Source organism: Leucopleurus acutus, assembly GCF_964270905.1.
Source record: "Leucopleurus acutus genome assembly, chromosome: 9".
Taxonomy (NCBI): domain Eukaryota; kingdom Metazoa; phylum Chordata; class Mammalia; order Artiodactyla; family Delphinidae; genus Leucopleurus; species Leucopleurus acutus.
In genome coordinates this window covers 107,410,807-107,432,889 of record NC_139144.1, presented here as the reverse complement: position 1 = coordinate 107,432,889, position 22,083 = coordinate 107,410,807, and the positions used below count along the sequence as shown (strand labels likewise).

Below are 22,083 nucleotides of genomic sequence, written 5' to 3'. Positions count from 1 at the left end.
GTGGCAAAAACACATAATAGTTATCATTTTAACCATTCATAAGTGTACAATTCAGTCGCACCAAATGCATACAGTATTGTGTACCAACACCTGTATCTATTCCCCAAATGTCGCATCACCTCTGTCCCCATTAAACACTAACCCCCTTCCCCCTCCCCTGGGGAACCTCTACTTTCCAATTCTGTGAATTTGCCTGTTCTAAGTATGTTTTGGTCCTTTTGTGCACTTCCCACTGTATCCAGTATAGAGACGAGCACATCAAAGGGCTCCAGTAAATTAAGCTGGTTTTTCCCACTTCAGCAAAGGTACCGCTCTGCTCCCAGGCGTTTGAACCAAAGGCTCTGGGTCACACTCTGCTTCCTCTCGTCCTCCTGGCCCAGCTCCCCTGCGGCCAAGGCTGCCCGCGGGACACACACGCTCCAGGGACCTGCCCCAGCATGCCACCTTTGCCATCTCTCCCCGACGCCCCAGGCTGCCCGTCCCAGGCGCCAGCATCTCTAGATGTGACTCAAGTACATGCTGCTGACTAGGACACCCCTCCCCCCAGCGGGAGCCTGAGGGCGAGGGAGCCAGCAGAGCAGCGGGAGGAGTCAGAGGCCAAACCTCTCACTTTGAAAAGTAAAACCAGGGCACCAAGAAATGTAAGTTCTCTACTGTACAGCACGAGGAACTATACTCAGTATTATGTAATAACCTCTAAGGGAAAAGAACCTGAATCTCTGTGTATGTATAACTGAATCGCTGTGCTGTACGCATAAAACTTACACGGTATTGTAAATCTACTCCAATAAAAAAATTAAAAAAAAATTTCTCTGCTAAATTTAAAACCAGAAATTCAGAAATCCTTCCGGCTGCCTTGACCTATTTCCTTTACCGATTTTCACAGGTAAAGGAAACACCTGAATCGTCACACACTGCACTCTTGGTAGCTTTTCAAAATTGCTTGAAAAAACCAGGGGTGCTTGTGACCCTCCTGAGTCCCCGGCGGCGGCTCTGGGATCCTCCTGCCGGCGGCCCCTCCTAGGGTGGGCTGGGGGTCTCCTCGGGGCCATGGACGCGCCCCAGTGCCCCCATAGCGTGAGGCCTTCTCTCTCCTATCTTCATAAAACAAAGTAATTCGCTTTTAATGACTGCCGGTGTTTTCTTTCCCAGTTCTGTTTGAGCAGATAATGTGTCGGAGGCCGTCCCAGCAGGGTTAAACCACCGTGACCTTCATAATCAGAGAACAGAAATAAACGATGTTTACTCATAAATGTTACCGAGTCTCCGGTGCCCAGATGCCTCCTAATCACAGCGGGGTGATAATATTTTCCTTTTATCAGGCCTCTCACTCACAGGTAACAAAGTGCTTTATTATCCCACCGTGCAGGTAGGGAGCCCTCGGTTGCACGGTTTCCCAACCCGGGACGCGCTCGGGGTCTCCCTGCTGGTGGCCCCATTGGGCCGCCGGAAGAGTCGCTCCCCCGAGGGCCCCCCAGGCCTGGAGATCTGGGTGGCCGGAGGGTGGGCAGGGAGCAGAGACCCCGTGAGTCCCCTCTGGGATCTCGACAGGCCCACTTGGCCTCTGCTGTCAGGGTACAAGTCAGTGGCCCAGGCCCCACCAGGCCAGGCTGACCTTGCGGGGGAAGTGGCCAGATCACTACTGACTCTCATGCGGGTTCTTTCCGCTGCCGCTCGCTTCACAGGAGCCGGGCCAGGAGCTCAAGGGGGAGGCGGCTGGACCCCACTGGTGTCGGGGAGAAAGTGCAGGTCTGCACCGGCCTGAAACCCGGCTTCTTCCAGGCCCGAGTGGCCAAGCCTCCGTGCAGGGAGGACAAGGCCCAGAGGAGAGGTGACTGGACAGTGACACTCCACAAAGCACCCACCCCCGCCCCGGTCCCCGGTGGCACAGCCAGGCCACTCACGAGTCCAGGGGGTGTGGGCCTCACTCCAGCTGCCCTGTACTGCGCTGCGTGGACAGACCAAGCGCACATGGGATGAAACAGCAAGCCCAGCCCCAAAGTCCATCTTGTATTTTCGGCTTCTCTGTTTCACGGCTCTGGGGGGATGTTCGTGGTGGGGACGGCAGAGCCACTTTCCCAGGGCAGGCCCAGGGCAGGCCCGGGCCCTGCTGTCGGGCACCAGGCCAGGACGCCATGGCCTCTGCCGCTGATTTATCAGTTAGCCCCAGAGTAGCTAAAGTAGTAAAGCAGACGCTGGCTGCCCTATTAAATCTGATTTAGAAAACAGAGAGGTTTAAAAAATCTCATTGTCCATTTAAGTCAAAACGCATAAGGATGCTAACGACCACTCTGTGGGTCTGGCCGGCTAGCTTGGGACCAGATTGAAAAGTACTTCCTCCACCAGTCAGAAGTCTGAAGGCAAGGATAAAATAAATCTCAAATAATTACGTTGTATTTTCGATGAGTTAAGTAAGTGTGCTTTATGCCGTGGACATGTGAACTTGCTTCTCTGCACACAGTAAGCCCTGGATAAATACTTACTGGGAAATCTGTGTTTGTAATGCGTTGTTTTTGCATCTCGTCTGGTAATTCTGCCCTTGGGCAATTCTGTTCAGAGTTGGCTCTTTGTAGGAAATCAGAGCTTTGGCCAAGCCTGGGCAAAAGTAAGTAATGACAGTAATAGAAATAATCTTAGCCCTCAGTTTTAAGGTGTGTAGGTGCCGGGCACCCTGGTGCAAGCGCTGGACTCCTGGAGCTGGGCTGGCCTTCAGTGCCTTGGTTTCACCTTGTACTTTTTTTGCAAGCTTTGTTCTCCTCTCATTAAGGATAATTTCCCCAAAGACAGTAAAAATGTCCTGGATTACCCAGCAGCGTTTAAGAATTATAAAGTAGATACTAATTCAGACCTTCAGAATGATATTCACGGGAAATCGTGGCTTGAGGAAGAAGAAGGCCTTCAGAGACCCCCTATTTGCACTTCAGGGGGAAGTAACCAGAGAGAGAGGTTCTGCTCTCAAACAATTAAGAAGCACCTCCTTTGTCCAGACGGGAACCTACCCGGTGACTGACCCGGACACAGTGCCAGGTCCTCTGAAGGACGCAAAGCTCATCATAGGTCGTAAAATCGCAGGTCCTAGAGTTAGAAGTGCCCTTACTCCTGCTGAGGTCAGGCTGTCAGCAAAGCGGATAAGCACGCCTTCTTTGGCCAAGTTATTGATACAAACGTGGGGGAAGGGGGAATGCCGAGCGCAGACAGGGACCCGGAGCTGCTGCTGGGAACCTTCCTGGGCCCGCTGCACAGACGACGGGTCTGCTTCCCGGTACTGCTCACCCGCGCCCGTCGCCCACTGACCTCTCGGCAGCTGTGCCCTTGCGGGGACAAACCAGAACAGCTGGCCACCCTGCCTACTCTTCTGAATGGACAGGATTAAGGACCCACGAGAAGAGAAATGAGAGCAGTACGGACTGAAGTAGTTGTTAGTGAACTCATCCTGAGTTTAGAGAAACTACCGCTGTCACTCCAGGCACTCACAGACCTACTCGAACAATTAGAGAACCTCGACGGCAAATCCGTTTTATAGGTAAGAGTACTTCAGAGGTGCAGTGACTGCTGTGTGCTGGCAGCAGGCTGGCCTTGAGCTGGGCTGGTGCCAGCAGTGGCCGGGCCCGATGTGCTTGTCCCTGCTACACCTTGTGACTGACCAATGGGCAGGCCAACAAGAGCGTCCCCATCACCTAGTCGAAGCGGGACTGCTCAGGGACCGAGCAACAAAACTGCGCTACGAAACTCTACCCCACACCTGGATTTACAGAAGCTCGGCCAGCGCAGCTGGGGCTCCCCTCCACCTGGCAGGGTCTCCTCCTGACAGGCAGGAGAATGGGTCGCCAACCTGGGAGCACGGGCCCCGCCCCAGCCCGAACCCCGCACAGGCTCTGCTGGGAACCAGTCTCGTGCACTTGCCCCAGCCAATGGTAGCGTCTCGCCATCTGCCGTTCAGAGACTCGCCTGTCATGGCTTCAGTCGTTTTGCGATGGGTAGTCTGGTCTTCCCTGGGGAAAAGGGAGAGGGGTATAAGAAGACTCATTTAAAAAATTTATGTATTTTTATTTATCTATCTTTGGCTGCGGTGGGTCTTCATGGCTGCGCGCGGGCTTTCTCTAGCTGCGGCAAGCGGGGCTGCTCTTCGTTGCAGAGTGTGCGCTTTGTTGCGGCGGCTTCTCTTGCTGCGGAGGAGCACGGGCTCTAGGCGTGCGGGCTTCAGTAGTTGTGTCTCACGGGCTTAGTTGCTCCGGGGCATGTGGAATCTTCCCGGACCAGGGCTCGAACCCGTGCCCCCTGCATTGGCAGGCGGATTCTTAACCACTGAGCCACCAGGGAAGCCTCAAGAAGACCCATTTTTAAAGAATGCCAGTTAATAATGTAGGAGGGATGACAGGACTAGAAAATGACCATTTTGCAAGTAATAATTGATCCTGGCAAGGATCATTAATGCCTGCCTGACCCACTAGGCGAAATATTGGTGGGAACAGGAAACACACGTTTTGCCACATTTTTTTCCTTTGTAAGATGTCCTTAACTTTTGGTGACTAATTTCCCTTAATAATTACAAAGGTAAAAACGTACCTTTGCCATGGGGAGGTCTGCTGGCCTCGACTGTAATTAGCGTGGCCAGTTGTGAGCTTCGTACTGTCTGTCCCGAGACGCCAGTGTCACCAGGCTGTGATTTTCCCAACCATGTTTACGTGGAGCCCACCAGGATTTGTTGTGACAACGGCCAGGACTCTTCAAAGCCCAGTTTCGTGAGAAATTTTAGACGGGGGCGGGTGTTGTATACTAAAAGAGAAATAAAAGGAAATGTAATGTTTGAACCTTGATTGTATTTTGTCTAGGAAAAAAACAGCTATAGAAAATTCAGTTTCGAACAACTGGCAGTATGAAAACGGAATTGTCTGCTGGACTCTGTCACTAAATGCATGTTCATGTTCTCAGGTGCGGTAATGGCATCACCAGGAATGGAGAATGAGGGGTCGGGAGTCAAGTGTCATGATGTCTGTACTTCCAGTCGATGCCATCAAAACGTGTGTGTGCATAAATGGATGTGGATTAGATATAAAAAAGAGAAAAAGCAAATGTGGCAAGTGTTAACAATGGGCAAACCAAAAACTAAAAGCAGAAGAATTTGCCCTCTTTCTTTGGAAACACTTCTGACAAAGTAAAATGAAACAAATAGTCCATTTTAAACGATTTTCTATAGAAAATAATTTTTAAATGCTCTTCATCATTTTTACCTCGGCCTGAAGTGAATCCCGCCCGGGTGTCATATTTCACTGGGCCCTCAAGGGGCGTCCCCTGCCACCACTCTGGTCTGCAGGAGCAGACCCAGGTGGGCGTGAAGCGCAGGAGAGGGAGGAAAGGGACCGCTGGCTGGGTCCCCAGGGCGGGAATAAAGGACATAGACCACGCTGGGGGCGGGAGTGGGGGTCAATCTCCTGCAGACTGGATATTTGAGAGTGGGAAAGTGCCGACCTGATAACCCCCAGAGGCCGTGGCCATGTGTCTTGCTTTGGACGTGCTCAAGGTCAAAATCGCTCTGCTCCCGAGGCCGGTGGACACACACAAGGCATTGTTTTCCAAACACACACAACCCTGGGTGTTCTGAAGTCACCTTTGCAGGCTTAGAATATTTTAAACTGGTCCCCATTTTCCCTTTCATCATCTTATCATGCAAACATCATTTTTCATCATTTATTCAGCGCCACTCAAGATAAATGTCATCTTGTGAACTTGACCCCTTTCCCGCCAGCTCTGTCAATGTAGAATATGAAGTGATATGAAATGTAAGGGTGAGAAAGAGAAAACTCCCGATTCCCAGGCCAATATTGCTTTCCCAAGAAAATCTAAGTTTTACTGACCTTTCATTACACTCTCTGAACATGTGTGCACGGAGGTGTTCCCTACACACCTGCTCGTGCATCCGAAGTGCTTCGCACTCGGGGAAGATGTGAGGCCCCCGGAGGCTCCCAGCATCTTTGTTCACGTATGGCTGCTGCCTGGAGTTGCCTCCGCTGTTACAGAGCTACTACCCCCAGGATGGGTCTGAATTGCTGGCTGAGGATCCCCAGAGTCCAACTCCCGGGCCCGTTTCCAGGCCCTCCCTCGGTTTCTGCTCTCTGCACGAGGAGCGCCCAGCATCCTGGTCTTGGCTTTCTCCTCATAACTCAAGTCTCCTCGAGGGGTTCCAACTCCCTGCCCTCAGGCCCCCAGCTCCAGTGGTGTGTTCGCACCCTCAACCCCGACCCCGATGTCAACAAGCCACCGGGGGCGTCCCGAACTGCCCCCACCCGCGCCCCTCCCCCTCTTCACTGAAAGGCACCAACTTCCCGTGCGTGTCCATCGGAAACGTCTCCAGTCTTCCTTCGCACGGCTGCTCTCCTAGGCCGGAACCATCACTTCCGCCTGGAAGGTCACGAGGACCACCTACCTGGTCTCTGCCACCAGCCTGCCCACATGCTGACCCACCACCTTCCTTTGTCCAGCAATATTCTCGAAAACACAACTTCGATGATCTAACTTCCTTGGCAATAATCCTTCAATGGTTTCCTATGGTTGAGCAGATAAACCCCCAACTCCTCAGCATGGAGAAAGTGGTCCTTCACAACCGGGTTGCAAGTGCCTGTCCTGCTGTCTGTCCTGGGTCCCAGGGCCCCACACGGCCAGGCTCCACACTCTCGATCCCCTGCTGGTGCCCTCGTGTCCTCCGAGTGCCCCCTCAGCCCCTCTTGGAAGAGCACGTCACGTCTCAACGTCACGTCCTTTGAAAAGCTCTCCGTCCCTGAGCGCTGGGAATAGCTGGCTGTCCCCATCACTCTTTGACTACAGGACCTGTCCTGTTACAACTTAAATGATGGTTTTGAACCCTTCAAGCTGCCCCAGGTCTCAACTCCACGTGTGGCACCCAGGAGGCCCCCAGCAAACGTTGGCTGCGACCAAGTCCCAACTCTTACTCGGGTCCTCCTAAACAGAGGCTTTGAGCTGACGTAATTCAGAGACACCACAGCCTGAGCACAAAAAACAGCCACACACACAACTGGAAAAGTTGAAACTGAATTACAGACGGGCTGAGAGTCAAGAGCAAATGTCGGGTGCTGAATCCCGCCACACCAAGTAACACCTGAAGGGGACGCACAGCATCCTGCCGTGACATCTCGGCCGGGATGCTGTCTGTGCCCACAGGTCAGCAGCCTTGTGCCCAGAGCTCTCGGTGACTGATGCCACTGCCACCCAGGCCCAGGACGCAGGCTCTGGTCACGGTCAGCAAGCAGGGCCTTCCCTCCATCCCTTCCGGCTCTTCCCGCTAACCCAGGGGCACCTCACCAGGGAAGTAAACCAACAGAAGCAGTGTCACTGCTTTACAGTAAGGCCTAATTATTATTATTATTTTTTACAAAAGGGGCAGAAGTGATTTGAATTAGGTTAATTATTTTCATGAAAAGACACTGGAACGTTTTAGACCTCTGAAGAATGTGTTCTGCATTATGAATGCTTTATGAAAATTGTTTATTTTGCAATAACTTAAAACTTAAGGAAAAACTATAAAAATATACTTCATGTGTATAAACTTCACCCAACAATGAACACTTTGCTTCATCTGCTTTCTCTCTGTCCATGAGCACAGGAAGGGAGGGAGAGAGCTGCTATATCTTAGGTGCATCCTGAACATTCATCCCTCGCAGGTGCTTCTGTCCCGTGCGTGTTTATATCCTGAGAACACCGCTCAGCAGGCGGCACCTGCTGTGTCCAGTGTCTGTCTGGTGACTTCAAAGTTGTTCGGGAAGGTGCATCACACCTGGACTCGATGGGTCTAAGTGACAGACACTCGCGGGGAAGGAAGACGTCCTTTCCCACGTCAGAACTTCAGGTGAGGAACCAGGATCGTCCCCCTGCTGTGCTGCACCCACACCTGCAAGGCTTGAGTCACCTGCTGACTCTTCCAGAACACGTGCCTTCCAAGTACTTGAAACAATCAATCAAACCTCAGGAATGTTTAACTGACGGTTTCTGAACTTTTAACCAATACATAAAAGATAAATAAAAACGCCATCCATTTCTTTGTAACTGCACCCTCTAGAGGCTTGTCTGTTAGAAAATTAGGCACTGGCACACCCCCTGGGCAGCATCATCGCTGCCCGGGGCCCACCCCTCCCTCCCTCTCCCCTGCCTCCTACAGATATAAACATAGGTATTTGAAGACAGTTCAAAACACAAATACCGAAATAGAGTTGTTTTTTGGTTTGTTTTTGGTTTTTTTTGCGGTAGGTGGGCCTCTCACCGTTGTGGAGCACAGGCTCCAGACGCGCAGGCCCAGAGGCCATGGCTCATGGGCCCAGCCGCTCCGCAGCATGTGGGATCTTCCCGGACCGCGGCACGAACCCATGTCCCCTGCATCGGCAGGCGGACTCTCAACCACTGCGCCACCAGGGTAGCCCCAAAATAAGAGTATTTTAAATACGACAGACTGTGCTGCGGCCCCACATCGCAGGCGAATGAGCACCCCTTGGCCCCTGGCCCCGGCTACGGCCTCAGGGACGCCCTCCCCTGCAGGGCCCCGGCGCAGAGCTCGGCTCTCTCCCGCAGTGCGCTGGCCTCCTTGGCGCCCCCGTGGGCCTGCCCGCCCTTCAGCAGGAAGTGGCTGATGAAGAGCTTCAGGCCCTCCCGCAGCAGGCCCAGCGCGGGGCTGTCGGACACCCTGAGGAGGAAGGGACACGCGTCAGTGACCAGCCGGCCCCCGTCTCAGCCCTAGGAACCCCGAAGCAGGGGACATACCTAGTTTCCATCTGGTCAGAATTCTCAAGTAAGAACTTAATATCCTATCTGTCAAAAATCATTTTCTGTTTGCTATTAGGCAAGTCTCATGTTCCCCAAATTAATGTTCAGGATATTATTAAAATTAAAACTGAAAAACTACATGTAAGTACAACAAACTTGCTTTTACAAAACAACACAGGTGAAAACAATTTCTCTCCTCTTTCCCACGTTTTATCGAGAGAGCTGGGAACAAACCTTCCAAAAATTAAACCAAGGTCTTCAACTTCCGTTTCCATGAGCAGCGTATGTAACACTTTTCGTAAAAAGTGGACTCTGGGTTTGTCCAATTCACTGAATTCAACGACCTAACAGTCCGGATAAAAAATAATAAAGTTACACTGTGGAGCCAACTCTGCAGTGATTTCTGACTATAGTTTGAGTAAAAAACTATCGCTCCCCTTGCCCCTCAACTAAGGCTATTTCCAGTTTTATAAAATGAACAGCTGTCATTTGATGCGGGGCCCTGGGACCGCTGGTGCACTGCTGCAGGGCGTGCACACCACTGGTGAGAGCAACTCGGCAGTGCTGAGTCAGGTCCAGGCGGCTGATGGGTACCTAGCGAATCAGGAATCTCATTCCTGGGGTTGAAACGTAGATTATCTCCATGCCTTAAAGAAACTATCCCCCAATTAAAACCATACACATACACACATACACACACACACACACACAATTTAGACCCAGAAGAGACTAATTCCTATATATAACAATCATAGTATACTTATACAGTGGAATACTATACAGCAGTAATAAAATCTAAGGACAGAACTGCAGATATCAACATGGATAAATTTCAACCTTATGCCAAATTAAATAACTGTAAAAGGACATCAAAAGCCTGGTTAACCACATGCAGACACATACAGCCAGAGTGCTGCCTACAGCCAGAGCCCCGTGAGGTACGGAGGGGCCGGGCTGCCTCAAGGAGTCTCCAGGACCTGCTGCATCTGGGGGACATGCCACATCCTGTTCCATTCTGAGCTCAAACTCAAGTGAACTGAAGGCAAGACTCCCCCCAGCAAGGAGAAGGCACTAGCTCTCCGTTTTGTAAGTTCTCCCCAGTTCTGGAATGTGGGATGAGGCTCTGGCCCTCATTTTCAGTACAGTAGCCAAAACCCAAGGGCACATCTCTAAGGAACATGCAGTTAACTCGACCAGTGCTCTGGTGAACAAATACATCAACACAGACAGGAAACCGCAGCCTAGCCTGTCCCAAGGATCAGGAAGCAGAAGGCAAGAGGCCGGGCCCCCAGCTATGCCTGCCCCTCAGCTTCTCCTACAGTCCACACCCTCAGGACCCCCAGACCCCCGAGGTCCTACTGCCCAGGCCACCGTGACCCGCCTCTCATGTCTAGGCTTCGCTGCCCACCCCGGACCACCTCCAGAGCATCTGCGTTTCATCGTCTCTGACGAGTCAACGTGGGAATTCAACAGGGGCGAGGATGCCCCTGCTCTGAAAGACGTGCCACAGCCAAGGGAGGAGTGGCAGAAGCACAGCTTCTGTACAGCTCCCACATCCCCACTTCTTCCTGACGGAGCAGCGGCCGCCGCGGGACTCATGATGGCCTGTACACGCACCGCAAGTCCCGAGACTGATTCACGTAAAGGAGCAGACAGCCGCGATGGCGCCTTGAGCTACTAGGCAAATTTACACCGCGCACTCATCTGGCGATTTCCTATGATGCTCTGATAATGAGAGTGTTTTCCAGGTGAGTCAGGATCTAAGGAAACGCATATTCTTAAGGTACCAAACATACAGAATTACACCTGGCCCCTGAACTCGGCTTTGGACTGTGCAGTCCACCTACATGAGGACATTTTTCACTAAATACGCACTGCAGGACCACACGCTCCAAAGTTGGTTGAATCATCACGTGAGGAACCAGGATTCGGAGGCCGACTGTAAAGTTACGCTCGGGCTACGACTGTGCAGGGGGTCGGTGCCCCTGCGCACCCCCGGGGCTCAAGGCTCAAGCGTACGCTATCACTTTCAGCGCTTCAAATCAGCTCGCACATTACACACACCTTTAGAATGGAAAGCGGCAGTGACTTGGTCTTCAACAAGTGGGCCACCAGGTGAACCAAATTAGAGAAGTTAGTGGCTGGCAGAGTTTCTAAGTCCCGAAATTTGTCCCATATGCTGAACTGGAATGTCATCTAATATAAAACAAAGAAAAACAACAACAAAAAAAGGTAAAATTCAACAAATTATTAGAATAAATCACTAAAAATATAATCCAAAGATACTGTATTCAGTTACTTAAAATATCCTAAAAATCAAGACTTTTTAGAAGCAACTACACTCTCCTTTCCTATATACAGTAGTTTGAAATAGCTTCACAGTAATTTCTTTCTATTACAGTATTTTCCCTTAAATCAGCAGAAACATTAGAAAAAGATGGTGCAACATAAACCAGAGGCACTCGCCGATTAAGTGGGTCGTGACCCCTCATTTGTGACAGGGAAAGGTGACATGGGGACACGGCTCAGGTTGTGCGACCCTCTGCACACAGCTCTTGGCTGGGGTGGCCCCTGACTCAGGGCCCGCATCCCAGGTGGGCCGAGTCAGCCAGAGTGGTTAGACAGGAGAGTGGGACACAGGCAGCCTGTCTCCCAGCTGTCACCTGAAAGCTCCTCGCGTAGTCACAGAACTTGCCCGCCAGGAATGCGTAGAAAGGGTTGTACGTTCTCTCTTGCAGACAGCAGTCTATGAGGACGTGAACGATTTCTCTCTCCTGCTGATCCTTAAGCCCCAGCCTGTAAGACAGGAAGAGCGAGGGCTAAACCTTCAATTTGCCGAACTTCAACAGCTTGAAGGCAGAAATCTTTCAGAGGAACACATCCTGTCTGGCAGTTTGGTTAAGTGGGCCGAGTAGACAGGGCCAGGTAGCAGGACTGGAGCTCCAGGCCGTGCCCCAGCCTCTGGCCTCAGGGTTTCCAACAACGTGGCAGAATGAGGTGACCCCAGGCTCTACAAAGGCCTGTCACTGGTGACCGACCAACAAGAAACAGGGCCTCAGCTGTGGGCCCTTCTTGTTTTTTTTTTTTTTTCTAAAACGTATGGTCTGGTTTGCATGCAGTAAAATCCATCCTTTTAGTGCACAGTGTTGACTGTGGACAAGGATTCGTAGTCCTACAGCATTTCCCCTGCATTTCCTTCTGAACTTGAAGCAAATAAAGGAAAATTAATTATTAGACTTTTTAGATGTACTTTGTACACAGATGCTTTTCAATCTCATTACAACTAATTATACAAGTTGTAATATAATTACAACTAAATTAAACAGGAAGTTTAATTTAGACGTAATCGGAAAGACAACTTTAACAGGAAGGCTTCAAGCAACTCATGACAAACAACAGCCACCGGGAACTGTCAGGTGGTTACCTGATGTTTTCCAATCAAAACAGATCATAAACTGTCCTAATCTGGAGCTACCAGCGGTCAGTTAGCAGGAGCTGGACTGCAGCCCGTGGCGTGGGGCAGCGGGTGGGAAGAGGCAGGGCCCCGGCCTCCACGACGTGGCACCCAACTCAACAACAGAGCAGAGGCTCGCACACAGGCTTACTTCAGGAGCTTCTCGAATGCATCCAGAAAGTCTTCACTAGTCATAACTGTACAAAATATGTTTCTCCTGATGTCGGTGTTCATTCTCTGCTTTCGGGCGAGCTCCAGTATCTTCGAGCTAACCTGAAAAGAGGGACGACCGGGCGTAGATCATACAGACGTTTGAGTGAAAGTTGTTCTTTGGTTTAGCGTAGTCACTAAGTTTCTAAGAAGTAATATGCGTAATTCTGTGGCTTGACCCAAGGCTAACTGTAAGGTGTGCGTAAATACACGTATGTAAACGCGGACCCTTTATTCTTGAGCAACCCCCCGGCACCCCACAAAGGAAAACCAGCAAGAGGCAAAGCAAGCCCGCGAGGAGAAAACCGCTGGATCTGGGAGGCTTCGCGGGAGCAGCGGGTCTGCCAGTCCAAGTACCAGTGGAATGAAGGAGAGGTGAGAGGTAAGCGCTGCGGCCGGGGGGAGGGGGGCCAGGACGGCGGGGAGGGCGGGGAGGCCAGGAGGCCTGAGTGATCGTCCTGCGTTCCCCTCACTCCACTCAACGTTGAAGTCCCTTTCCTAACATTTTGAGACTTTAAAAGGAAATAACAGAAATGGAATTAAATGATATCACAAAGCAGCAGCTACTTCTATAAGGTCTTCAAATAAACCCAGGGAAAGCCGCGTGGGGACACAGGTCACATGCTTGGTGGTGGCGAGCACGGGTCACGTACCGTCCCCGTGAGCTGCTTCCGCGGGGTCTTCTGCTGACCGCTGTCGATCATCGGGGCGCCACTCCAGGCGGACCCCACGATCCACCAGCGCCCGGTCCGCTCGGCGTTCAGGACGCTGTCCCAGGAGACGCGGAGCTGAGTCTCTGTCCCTGAGCCAGCGCCTCGGAGCTGATTGAGAAAACAGCAGCCAGGGGAGGCCGCGGCAGCTCAGGGCCTGGGCAACAGCGACCCTGGATCTTTCCAGCTCGGATAACAGCGTTTCTGGTGCGTGAAAGCTGTGATGGGTCACTGACAGCTGGGGCAGTTAACCAGTTAGGAATGATGCCGAAGTTCGAGGTAAACTCTCAGAGTGTGTGCTTGGGCTTTGTGGGTCTATCACCCAAAACACTTGTCTTAGAACAGCTGTCACGGGGTGGGGGTGGGGAGAGAGGCTCAGACTCAGGCAGGAGGCGCGCCCCAAGGGCCGGCAGTGAGGACTCCACCAGTAGGTGCCTGGGACCTGCCGGAGGAGGCCACTCTGGGTCTGACTGGTGCCCAGGCCGAAGGGCTCGCCCGTGGGCCCCACGCTGAGAAGCTCTGGGGAGCTTAAACAGACGAGCCCCCCACTCCCCAGGCTGGCCTCCCTGGTCCTGGTGGGACCCCGGCCCGGGCCCTGTTCCAAAGTGATCAGAGGTCCTCCCGCAATTCTCTGGCGCGGCCAAGGGCGGAGGGCTCAGCGTGGGGCGCACGCAGCTCACAGGGAGGGTCGCCCCACAGAAACGTGCAGTTGCCTTTCACGTCTGGGAATCCCCGCTGAGCGGGCACCTGACCTGTGGCTCCACCGCCCTCCGGAACTTCACGGGGGTTGGCGCAGACCCGGCAGCGCAGGTGGCCGGGAAGGAGGGTGCCTACCAGGGCTCTCTGCAGCTTCCGCAGCCTCTCCAGGGGCTCGGGGTCGTAGCCCGGGATCTTCCGCATGTCGTTGTTCTTCAGGGCCAGCAGCGTCTCCAGCATGAAGCGAACCTGGAGACAGACGCGAAAAGCCATTATCTCAAATGCCGGAAACCAAGGACGCTTCACCGTGGGGAGAAACACACCGCCTCTGTGCACATGGTCACCGCCGCCCAGGACGGGGGCACGGGCGCCTCTGGGAGAGGCTGCACCAACCTCAGCAGGCGCCCAGGCCTCCCCGGCCGAGAACAGAAATCCCTCCCCCGCCCCGCGGGCCGAGAACACGCCCGGGCTGCGCGCCCTTCCACCCCCACCGGCCCCTGGTCTCAGTCGCCCTCCTTCCCCACCGCGTCTGCAACCCCTTCCCACTCCTGGCCTTTTTGCTTTCCTAACTTTTAAACTGGAAATGACATTGTACTTAGAGAAGACTTTCAAGGACAGCACACAGACTTCTCACAGACCCTGTCTGAGATTCCCCCCAACGTTCACTTCAGCTGAGACATAACTCACATGCCAAGCGTCCACTGAGCACACTCGGGGCTGTGCAGCCGTCACACGATCAGTTTTAGGACGTTTCTGTCAGCGCTCAAGGACTCCAAACCCACCCAGTCACCCCCCAGCCCAGCTCCTCCAGCTTCAGGCCAGCCCGAGCCAAATGCCTGTGTCTGCCGTGTCTGTTTTAAACGTGACCCCCGAGCATTCAACACAGGGACAGGGTCTTCGCTGGGACCCGCCCCCATGATCTTCCTCTCCCACCTGGAGCCGCACCCCGCCCCCTTACACAGCAACTCCACCACCACCTCCGCGGCCCCCAGGACCCTCAGGGGGCTCGGCCTACACCTCCCTCCTCACAGCTAACCCGAGCCCTCACCTCAGCATTTTAAAAATGGGCCAGTCTTCCTGTTCAGTCTGTGTCTCCTGAACAAACTACTGCCCACCTGCAGGGCCAAGCTGGTACCTGGGGTGACCTCTGACCCCTCCCTCTCTCCCCTTCCCCCCACCAAGTCTGGCCACCGCTATGTCCTAAACCCAGGTCCACTGCAACTCTGCCGATCACCGCCCCAACCCCCGAGGTGGCTTCTCTCTTTCCTAGTTGTAGCCAAAGTGACCTCAGCATGAAAACCTGCTCAGAGCCCTTCACGTGCCTCTGGGATAAAATCCCAGTTCCCTGCGAGGTTTACGAGGCCCCGAGGCCGGCCCCTGCCCTGCGCCCCTGATGCCTCCCCACAGGGACGCTTTCCTTTTTCCTCAAATGAGCCCTCGCCCCGCCCAGGGGTTCCCATGACTCTCCCGTGCCCCTCAAGTCTGCAGACCAGCAAACAAGGTAGCCACCATGAGCCCCACTTTCCAGACGGGGAAACCAAGGCCTGGAAGCCTCGGTCCCTTCGCTGCCGAGTGGAAGAGCCAGAAGGCCGAGTGGGCTAACCGCCCCACCCCCCGGCCCCTCGCCTTCCCAGTAAACCTCTTCTGAATGGCTGAATGTTAAATAGATCGATTCTTAAATTCACAAGAGTAAAGACGCAAGGTTTGCTCACACCTTGAAGACGAAGCCACAAAACCAGATGAGGCAGAAGATAACAGGGCTCATTACGAGATGAAATGCAATATTCACCCCAGATACTCATGTTTAAGTTCTGGTCAGTGTGAGCGTTTAGGCAGTTAGGAAGCCGGGCAGGTGACGCACTCATACCCTGGTCTGGTCCCGGAACTTTCCGCCTGCCCCGCTGGCTTTGGCCTGGGCCTCAGTGATCAGTTCCTTAAGCGACAAAGCATCATCTTTTCTCAAGGAAAAGCCCACATTTTTCAGCATTAACAGGATCAGTTCGATATCTTTTTCTGTGAAAGTTCCAATAAGTTTTCTCAAAATGTCAAAGATGAGGAGAGACTGCACCACGTGGAAGTTATATAAATGGGCGATGATGGTGAACAGGTTGTCACACTCTTTCCCGTCACATCCGCTTTTATAGACGTCAGCAAACTTCCTCACCACAGCCTCCAAAAAGTGCGCACCGACCTGGATGAAGAACAGAAAAAACATTACTGCAAACGTGTAACAATCAAGTTAGCAAGTCATTCTCAGGGGTCCTTCTTTTAACTTCAACGCATGTTGAAAGAATTAGTACTTTTAAAATGAACACATAAAACGTACATGTGGCAGAATACGAACTCCAGCAGAGCAAAACCTCTAAAAACACAAGTGTGAGTGCCCAGTGCTTTACAGAGGAAAACACCACACCACACATGACGCAGAGCAGGGTGCCCAGCGCACACCTTCCCTCGAAGTGCACCATCTTGTCCTTAGAATCAACGAGGTGCTGTTCCGGCCAGCAGCCATTCTGGTCCCTTGGGAAAATGAAATCGTCAAGAATGTTAAGGACACATCCGTGTCTCTAAAAATGCACCACTATCCAACACGGCTCACTTCTCCAGCCTGGTTGGGCCTGGAGGGAGAAGGCGGGAGTGGGTGCCTGGTGGTGGCAGAGCGATGGCGACTCTCCAGCTGAGACACGGGGACACGGATCACCGCAGCCGTGCTGGACCCTTGAAGGCGGACCGGGCCCAAGAGTCACCAGTGACAGAACTAGAGGGTGTGGCCACTCACTGGACGGGAAAGATCGACCTTCTGCGTAACAGCAGCTGACCGAGCTTCTGACGGGGACGGGGACAGTTCATCCGTGAGCAGCAGCAGAAGTGCAGGCTGGGCGGAATCACTGTAACCTACGGGCTTCCCCGCCGTCCAGCGGTTAGCGCTCCGCGCTTCCACTGCAGGGGCACAGGTTCAAGCCCTGGCCGGGGAACTGAGATCCCACAAAACACGAGGTTGGGAAAAAAAAAAAAAAAAAAGCCTTATAAAGCCTGAACCGTAGGACACCTGGGCAGGGCTGGTCATAGAAGCAGGAGTGGTAGTTAAAATCCCAGGTGAGGATGAGATCAACCGGACAGAGTGTCGCAGGAAAACATACACATGTCACTGCCAAAACGCAACAACATAAATGCTAGAGGAGCCCAGAGAAAGGCACCAGATCGGCAGAAGGGAAGAGTGACTTTGCAGAGGCAGCTCTGACAGACTGGATGTGTTCTTTAGTTTCTGAAGACCTGAGAATAAACAAGTTTAACCTATTAACTCCCAATTCAAGCCTCTTCTCTAAAGATAAACCTGAAGAATATACTCTCCTATCATGACCACTATGTTACATTCAAATACAACTTTAAAATAGAAATTAGAATTGTGCGGACATCAAGAAATATTCAGGTATAAAATATACTCAGGTATGTTTTCAATCACACAAATGGAATTATTTAATCGTATCAAAATCTGTCAAAATCACAGATTCCATTTAATGTCTTCAAAATAAAATATAAGAGTATAGCATTAAAAAATAGGAATAACATTCACATTGCTAAAGTTATTTAAACAAATAAATTAATTCTGACTTGGGGATTCTAACACAGATCGGCACAGACCTGAGTTTTGATTTTTCAGCGACTCAGAAGCAACTCAGTAGCTGACACTACGGCTTCGTAACTCACGCTCCTCTTTGCATGGATTCCTGAGGATGCTTTTCTCATCACAGGCCTGAGAGAAGTTCAGTGGAACCAGAGTTGGGGCAGCTCAGCCCCCTCTGGCACCAGTTTTAGTGGCTGTCGCTAGCTGAAGTCCCCTCACGACTTGCCCTGGAATGATCACTTCAGCTGGCCCTCACGCTGTTAGTGAAGGTTTAAATGAGAAGTGGGACCAATAATCTCCCATTTTCAAATGCAGGGGATTCCTGATATTGTGTAGGTGGTCAGGGTCTACGGCCTTTTCTGTAACTCAATGAAATGCTGTATGTACTGAAACCGTTTTTTTTTTTTTTGCGGTACGCGGGCCTCTCACTGTTGTGGCCTCTCCCCTTGCGGAGCACAGGCTCCGGACGCGCAGGCTCAGCCGCCATGGCTCACGGGCCCAGCCCTCTGCGGCATGTGGGATCTTCCCGGACCGGGGCACGAACCCGTGTTCCCTGCATCGGCAGGCGCTGAAACCGTTTTGATTGTCAAGTACTCCGGGATGGTCCAGGAGGACCGGGGGTGCACTAGGACAGCCTATAATGGCAATGAATGAATCGTGGCCATCACAGGGCACTAGGAAGGGATCAGTGATTCCATTACGCTTTGTAATGAAGAGAAGGGACTCACAGCCCTTAGAAATCAAACAATTATGCAATTCCCTAAACAGCTGGTGCAGATTAGCTGAGGAGAGTTTGCTGTTCAGAGGTCTCGGGGCCCACGCCCCCTCCTCTGTCCTCGCCTCCCTGTGCCCAGGAGGTCCCAGTGTTGCCATCTTTCAAAGTTCTCACTGGGACTTCCCTGGTGGTCCAGTGGTTAAGAACCTGCCTTCCAATGGAGGAGATGTGCGTTCAATCCCTGGTCGCGGAACTAAGATCCTACGTGCCGTGGGGCAAGTAAGCCCGTGCTCCAGAGCTCCTGCGCCACAACTAGAGAGAAGCCCGCGCGCTGCAATGAAGATCCCACGTGCTGTGACTAAGACCCGGCCCAGCCAAGTAAACAGTTAAATAAAAATAAATTTCAATAAAATTTTGACAGCAAGTTCTTACAATATGACCTCGGCTGGAGGAGAAAAGCGTGGCCCAGAGGTTTCTCTCGGGAGGGTGACGGAGCCCGCAGTGGGAGGAAGGGTGGAACTCCAACCACGCAGCGGCTCACAAGCACTACTTTAAGAGCACTTCCCCGGGCCAGGCTCCTGCATATGCTCCCAGCCTCCCAGCCTGAAGCCGCCAGACCAAGCCCCCAGGGGAGGGGGGGCAGGCAGGTCACCAGGTGGCTGGTCTCCCCGCCCAGCACTGCCCTCACTGCTGAGCCTCTAGCAGATGGAAGGAGAAGGCCTTCTGGAAAGTCTGTGCTCTTTAAAGCAAGCCCTGGACAGCCCCACCCTGTAAGACCCCAAATGGTTTTCAAGACCATAATTGTGAGCAAGCCCTAGAAAGGTGGGAGGGGTGCGAAGAGCGCGCGGCAGGGGGAGGCAAGGCCCCGGGACCGTCCGCAGCCGGCCCTCGGGGCTTTGCTGGTTTGCAAAGCGGGGCTAAACACCCGCCCCACTCATCCTGCTGGGAGCCCGGAGGACTTACACCAGGGGATCAGACCTGCAGTGACATTTGCTGCCGAGGCCTGTTCCTGGGAGGAGGGCAGTCAGAAGGCAGAGGGGCTCAACACCACCCACTAAAAGACACTGTCCCACATAAAGACCCTAAGGGATCATCGAGTTCTCTGGTAAATATAAAGCTCATCTGGAAATACACCTCGCTGGCCTACTCACTCACTCACGCGTCTGTCCACCTCAGTGTAAAGTCCTGTAACCAGACCGATTTCCCTCAACAGCCTGCAAGCAGCCACACGGAGGGAGTGGATGCTGACCAGGAAGGTTATGATATCACTGTGGGAGGTGACAAAAGAGGACCCGGGACGAGGTGGGCCTCCCTGATGCCAACACAAGGGTCACTGACCAAGGACCAAGAACACGGGGCGGGCCGGATGGCACGGGGATGCTATTTCCTCAGCAGCACCTGCTGGGTACCAGGCACCGCACAGGAGATGCTTTAGACACGGTGTCCACTGAATCCCGACAAAGGCCCCACTTCACAGACACGGGCAGGTCTGTGGCCCACCCAGGGGCACCGAGGCTCCAAGCCCAGGCACTGTCACGTGTCCCCTTGCTTCGTGCCCCGTTTTACCTCACATTCCGGTGGCCTCTCGCTCAACACAAAGCCCTGTGCTCTGAACAGCTGAAACAGTCACTGTTTCCATGGGGAATACAGAGAAGACGAAGGCAAGTCCACGACGTCAGCCCAGAGCGACAGAACTAACAGACAATAAGGCCATGTCAGAAGGGATCAAGCGCAAAAGCAGAAGTTGGCCAACGTCACGTAGCTGCCGAGTGTGGTTTAGGATGATACGATACAGACAAGGTGGCCTTGAGCCGTGTCAGCTGATCACTGACACAAGCAGCACTTGGACAGCTAATGGCTGGAGAGAGGCAGCCCTACCTCGATGCCAACTGTGCAGTGAAGAATGCTGACCAGGAGGACATGCTCCATCACCAGCCTGGCGGGCATGGCCGTGTCCGGGGCGCACGCGCTCAGGAGGACGCCCGTCAGAGTGTCATTCATGTCCTTCCTGCTGTGGCCCATGTACAGCTCCTCCAGCTGGCCACTGATGGAGGCCAGGTTCGGCTCACTCAGCCTGCACACAGTTGGAAAGACAGAGCGACAGTGCTGTTTCAAATCAAGAATTGTTTTTTTAGGTCAATTAAAAAAAATTGAAAAAGTTATTAATACTTCCAATAGATCCTCTTTTGTGTATGTATTTGACCCACGAACAATTCTTATCCTGTCCCAATAATCCAGTATATATGTACATAACACAGAATCTTCTGGAATCTTCAAATAACATTAACTGCTGTCCTTCCAGCTGAAATGCAGCCACAGTAAGGCACATGCAGGATTCCCTTCAAGACCACAGAGACTATGATGAGGATACTCCACTGATATCCTTACCCCATCTCCCCGGGCAGAGGGAGGGAACCATCGTTAGCACATCCGTATGTACTGTTGGAAAAAATCCCAACTTTTCCATTTTCTGCTGGCACAAAAATCTTTTATTTCCTAACATGGAGATAAGGGCTCTACTGGGTAGGGATGGGAGGATGTATATGCACTGCAGCTGTGCTAACTCTGAACATCAAATGGCACGTTCAGTAATATTCCAGGATGCACCAAGAAGAGTGTTTTAACTAAAAAGAAATTAAAGAAAAGAAAAAAAAAGGCAACACAGGCTTTGGTTTAATTCCCAGAACCATTCCTGTGTTTTTAGGAAAGAGACAATCTCTTGAAGTTACACAATACACTGTCTCGAGGTTACCTGTTAATCAGACCTTTGACCTGTTTCTTGAGCCTCTCTAGTTCTTCCTTTTTCTGGGCATCCACTGTCTCCTCTTCTCGCCTCACGTGGGGTGGGATGTACTTTCCACCATTTTCACAAAGACTCTGCTTGAAAGGACAGAAATAAATTACAAAAAAATGTACATTGACTACAGCCCACCTTTCCCCTTGCTACACTCACACTTAGATATTAAATTCCCAAGAACTGGGAGACGCTGTCACTACTGACTACTGCTGCTTCACGAACATCAGCTATTTCCCGAGTGCCCACTCTAGTCCTGGACAAGCACGCCATGGCCCGGACGATGGACATCATTATTCACATTAACATCAACACTACATTTCATCACCTTACTTTTCCCTCTGTAACTCTTCAGACTTGGCTGCACCCCCCGCCCCCCTTGTCTACCCGACAGAGCCCCGTATTCTACACTTCTGCCAGCCTCAGTTCACAGTGGGCACGGCAGCACACAAACACCTAAATAAGGTGTATCACCAGTTTTGGAGAAAAAGCAGTCCAAAGTAATTTCAAACCTGTCAAAACCAGTATCTAAATTTACATGATAAAATCAAAATCAACCCACTGCTCACTATTTCCTAGATTTTCAACTGAGAGGATTACAAGTCATTACCACCGACCAACACTTCCTGACAAGCCTTTAGGAGACAGACATTTGTAAGGCGTGATCCTTGCTGTCAGGCTTTAAGCTTAGCTGGAGGAAGCACATTTTCATACACAGAAACTTAATCTTAAGACACCCGTTAGTATGTCAGTTACACCGCCACAGGCTGTGGAAGAGACTTGGGAATAGTCAAAACTTAAAGTGCTAAGAGAGGAACTGGTAGCACTTGGGCACTGCTCAGAGTGCCAGGTGCTAAGGCGCCAGGGACAGAAATGAAAGACACTTCACATCCTTCAGGAGGGGAAAAGATTCCCCAAGATGTCTGACCTTCACAGATAAACACAAACAGTGAGAAATCGCGGAAAGGCCTCGCAGACAGAAGAAGTAACATACTCAGAGGCAGAAGGGTGAAATGGTGAGAAGTGGAGAAGGAAACACAAGCAATGCCATAAGGCCGCCTTCAAGGTGCGTGTGCGGGTGAAGCTGTTTTAACAGGCAAGGGGCCGGCG

At 52.1% G+C, this 22,083-nt stretch overlaps 1 protein-coding gene across 1 annotated transcript in view; it reads right to left on the bottom strand.

The window, feature by feature from the left end:
* Positions 1-8,418: 8,418 nt before the first annotated feature.
* NOM1 (nucleolar protein with MIF4G domain 1) overlaps positions 8,419-22,083 on the bottom strand; it is a gene marked incomplete at its 5' end in the record, with an annotated part of 42,416 nt that continues 28,751 nt past the window's right edge. The window contains 10 exons of the mRNA XM_082846875.1: positions 8,419-8,689; positions 9,004-9,113; positions 10,834-10,965; positions 11,433-11,565; positions 12,375-12,496; positions 13,087-13,254; positions 13,978-14,088; positions 15,707-16,030; positions 20,058-20,253; positions 20,932-21,059. Of these exons, the coding sequence (XP_082703001.1) occupies positions 8,515-8,689; positions 9,004-9,113; positions 10,834-10,965; positions 11,433-11,565; positions 12,375-12,496; positions 13,087-13,254; positions 13,978-14,088; positions 15,707-16,030; positions 20,058-20,253; positions 20,932-21,059 (1,599 nt within the window). The 3' untranslated portion in view covers positions 8,419-8,514. The remainder of the gene's footprint in view (positions 8,690-9,003; positions 9,114-10,833; positions 10,966-11,432; positions 11,566-12,374; positions 12,497-13,086; positions 13,255-13,977; positions 14,089-15,706; positions 16,031-20,057; positions 20,254-20,931; positions 21,060-22,083) is intronic.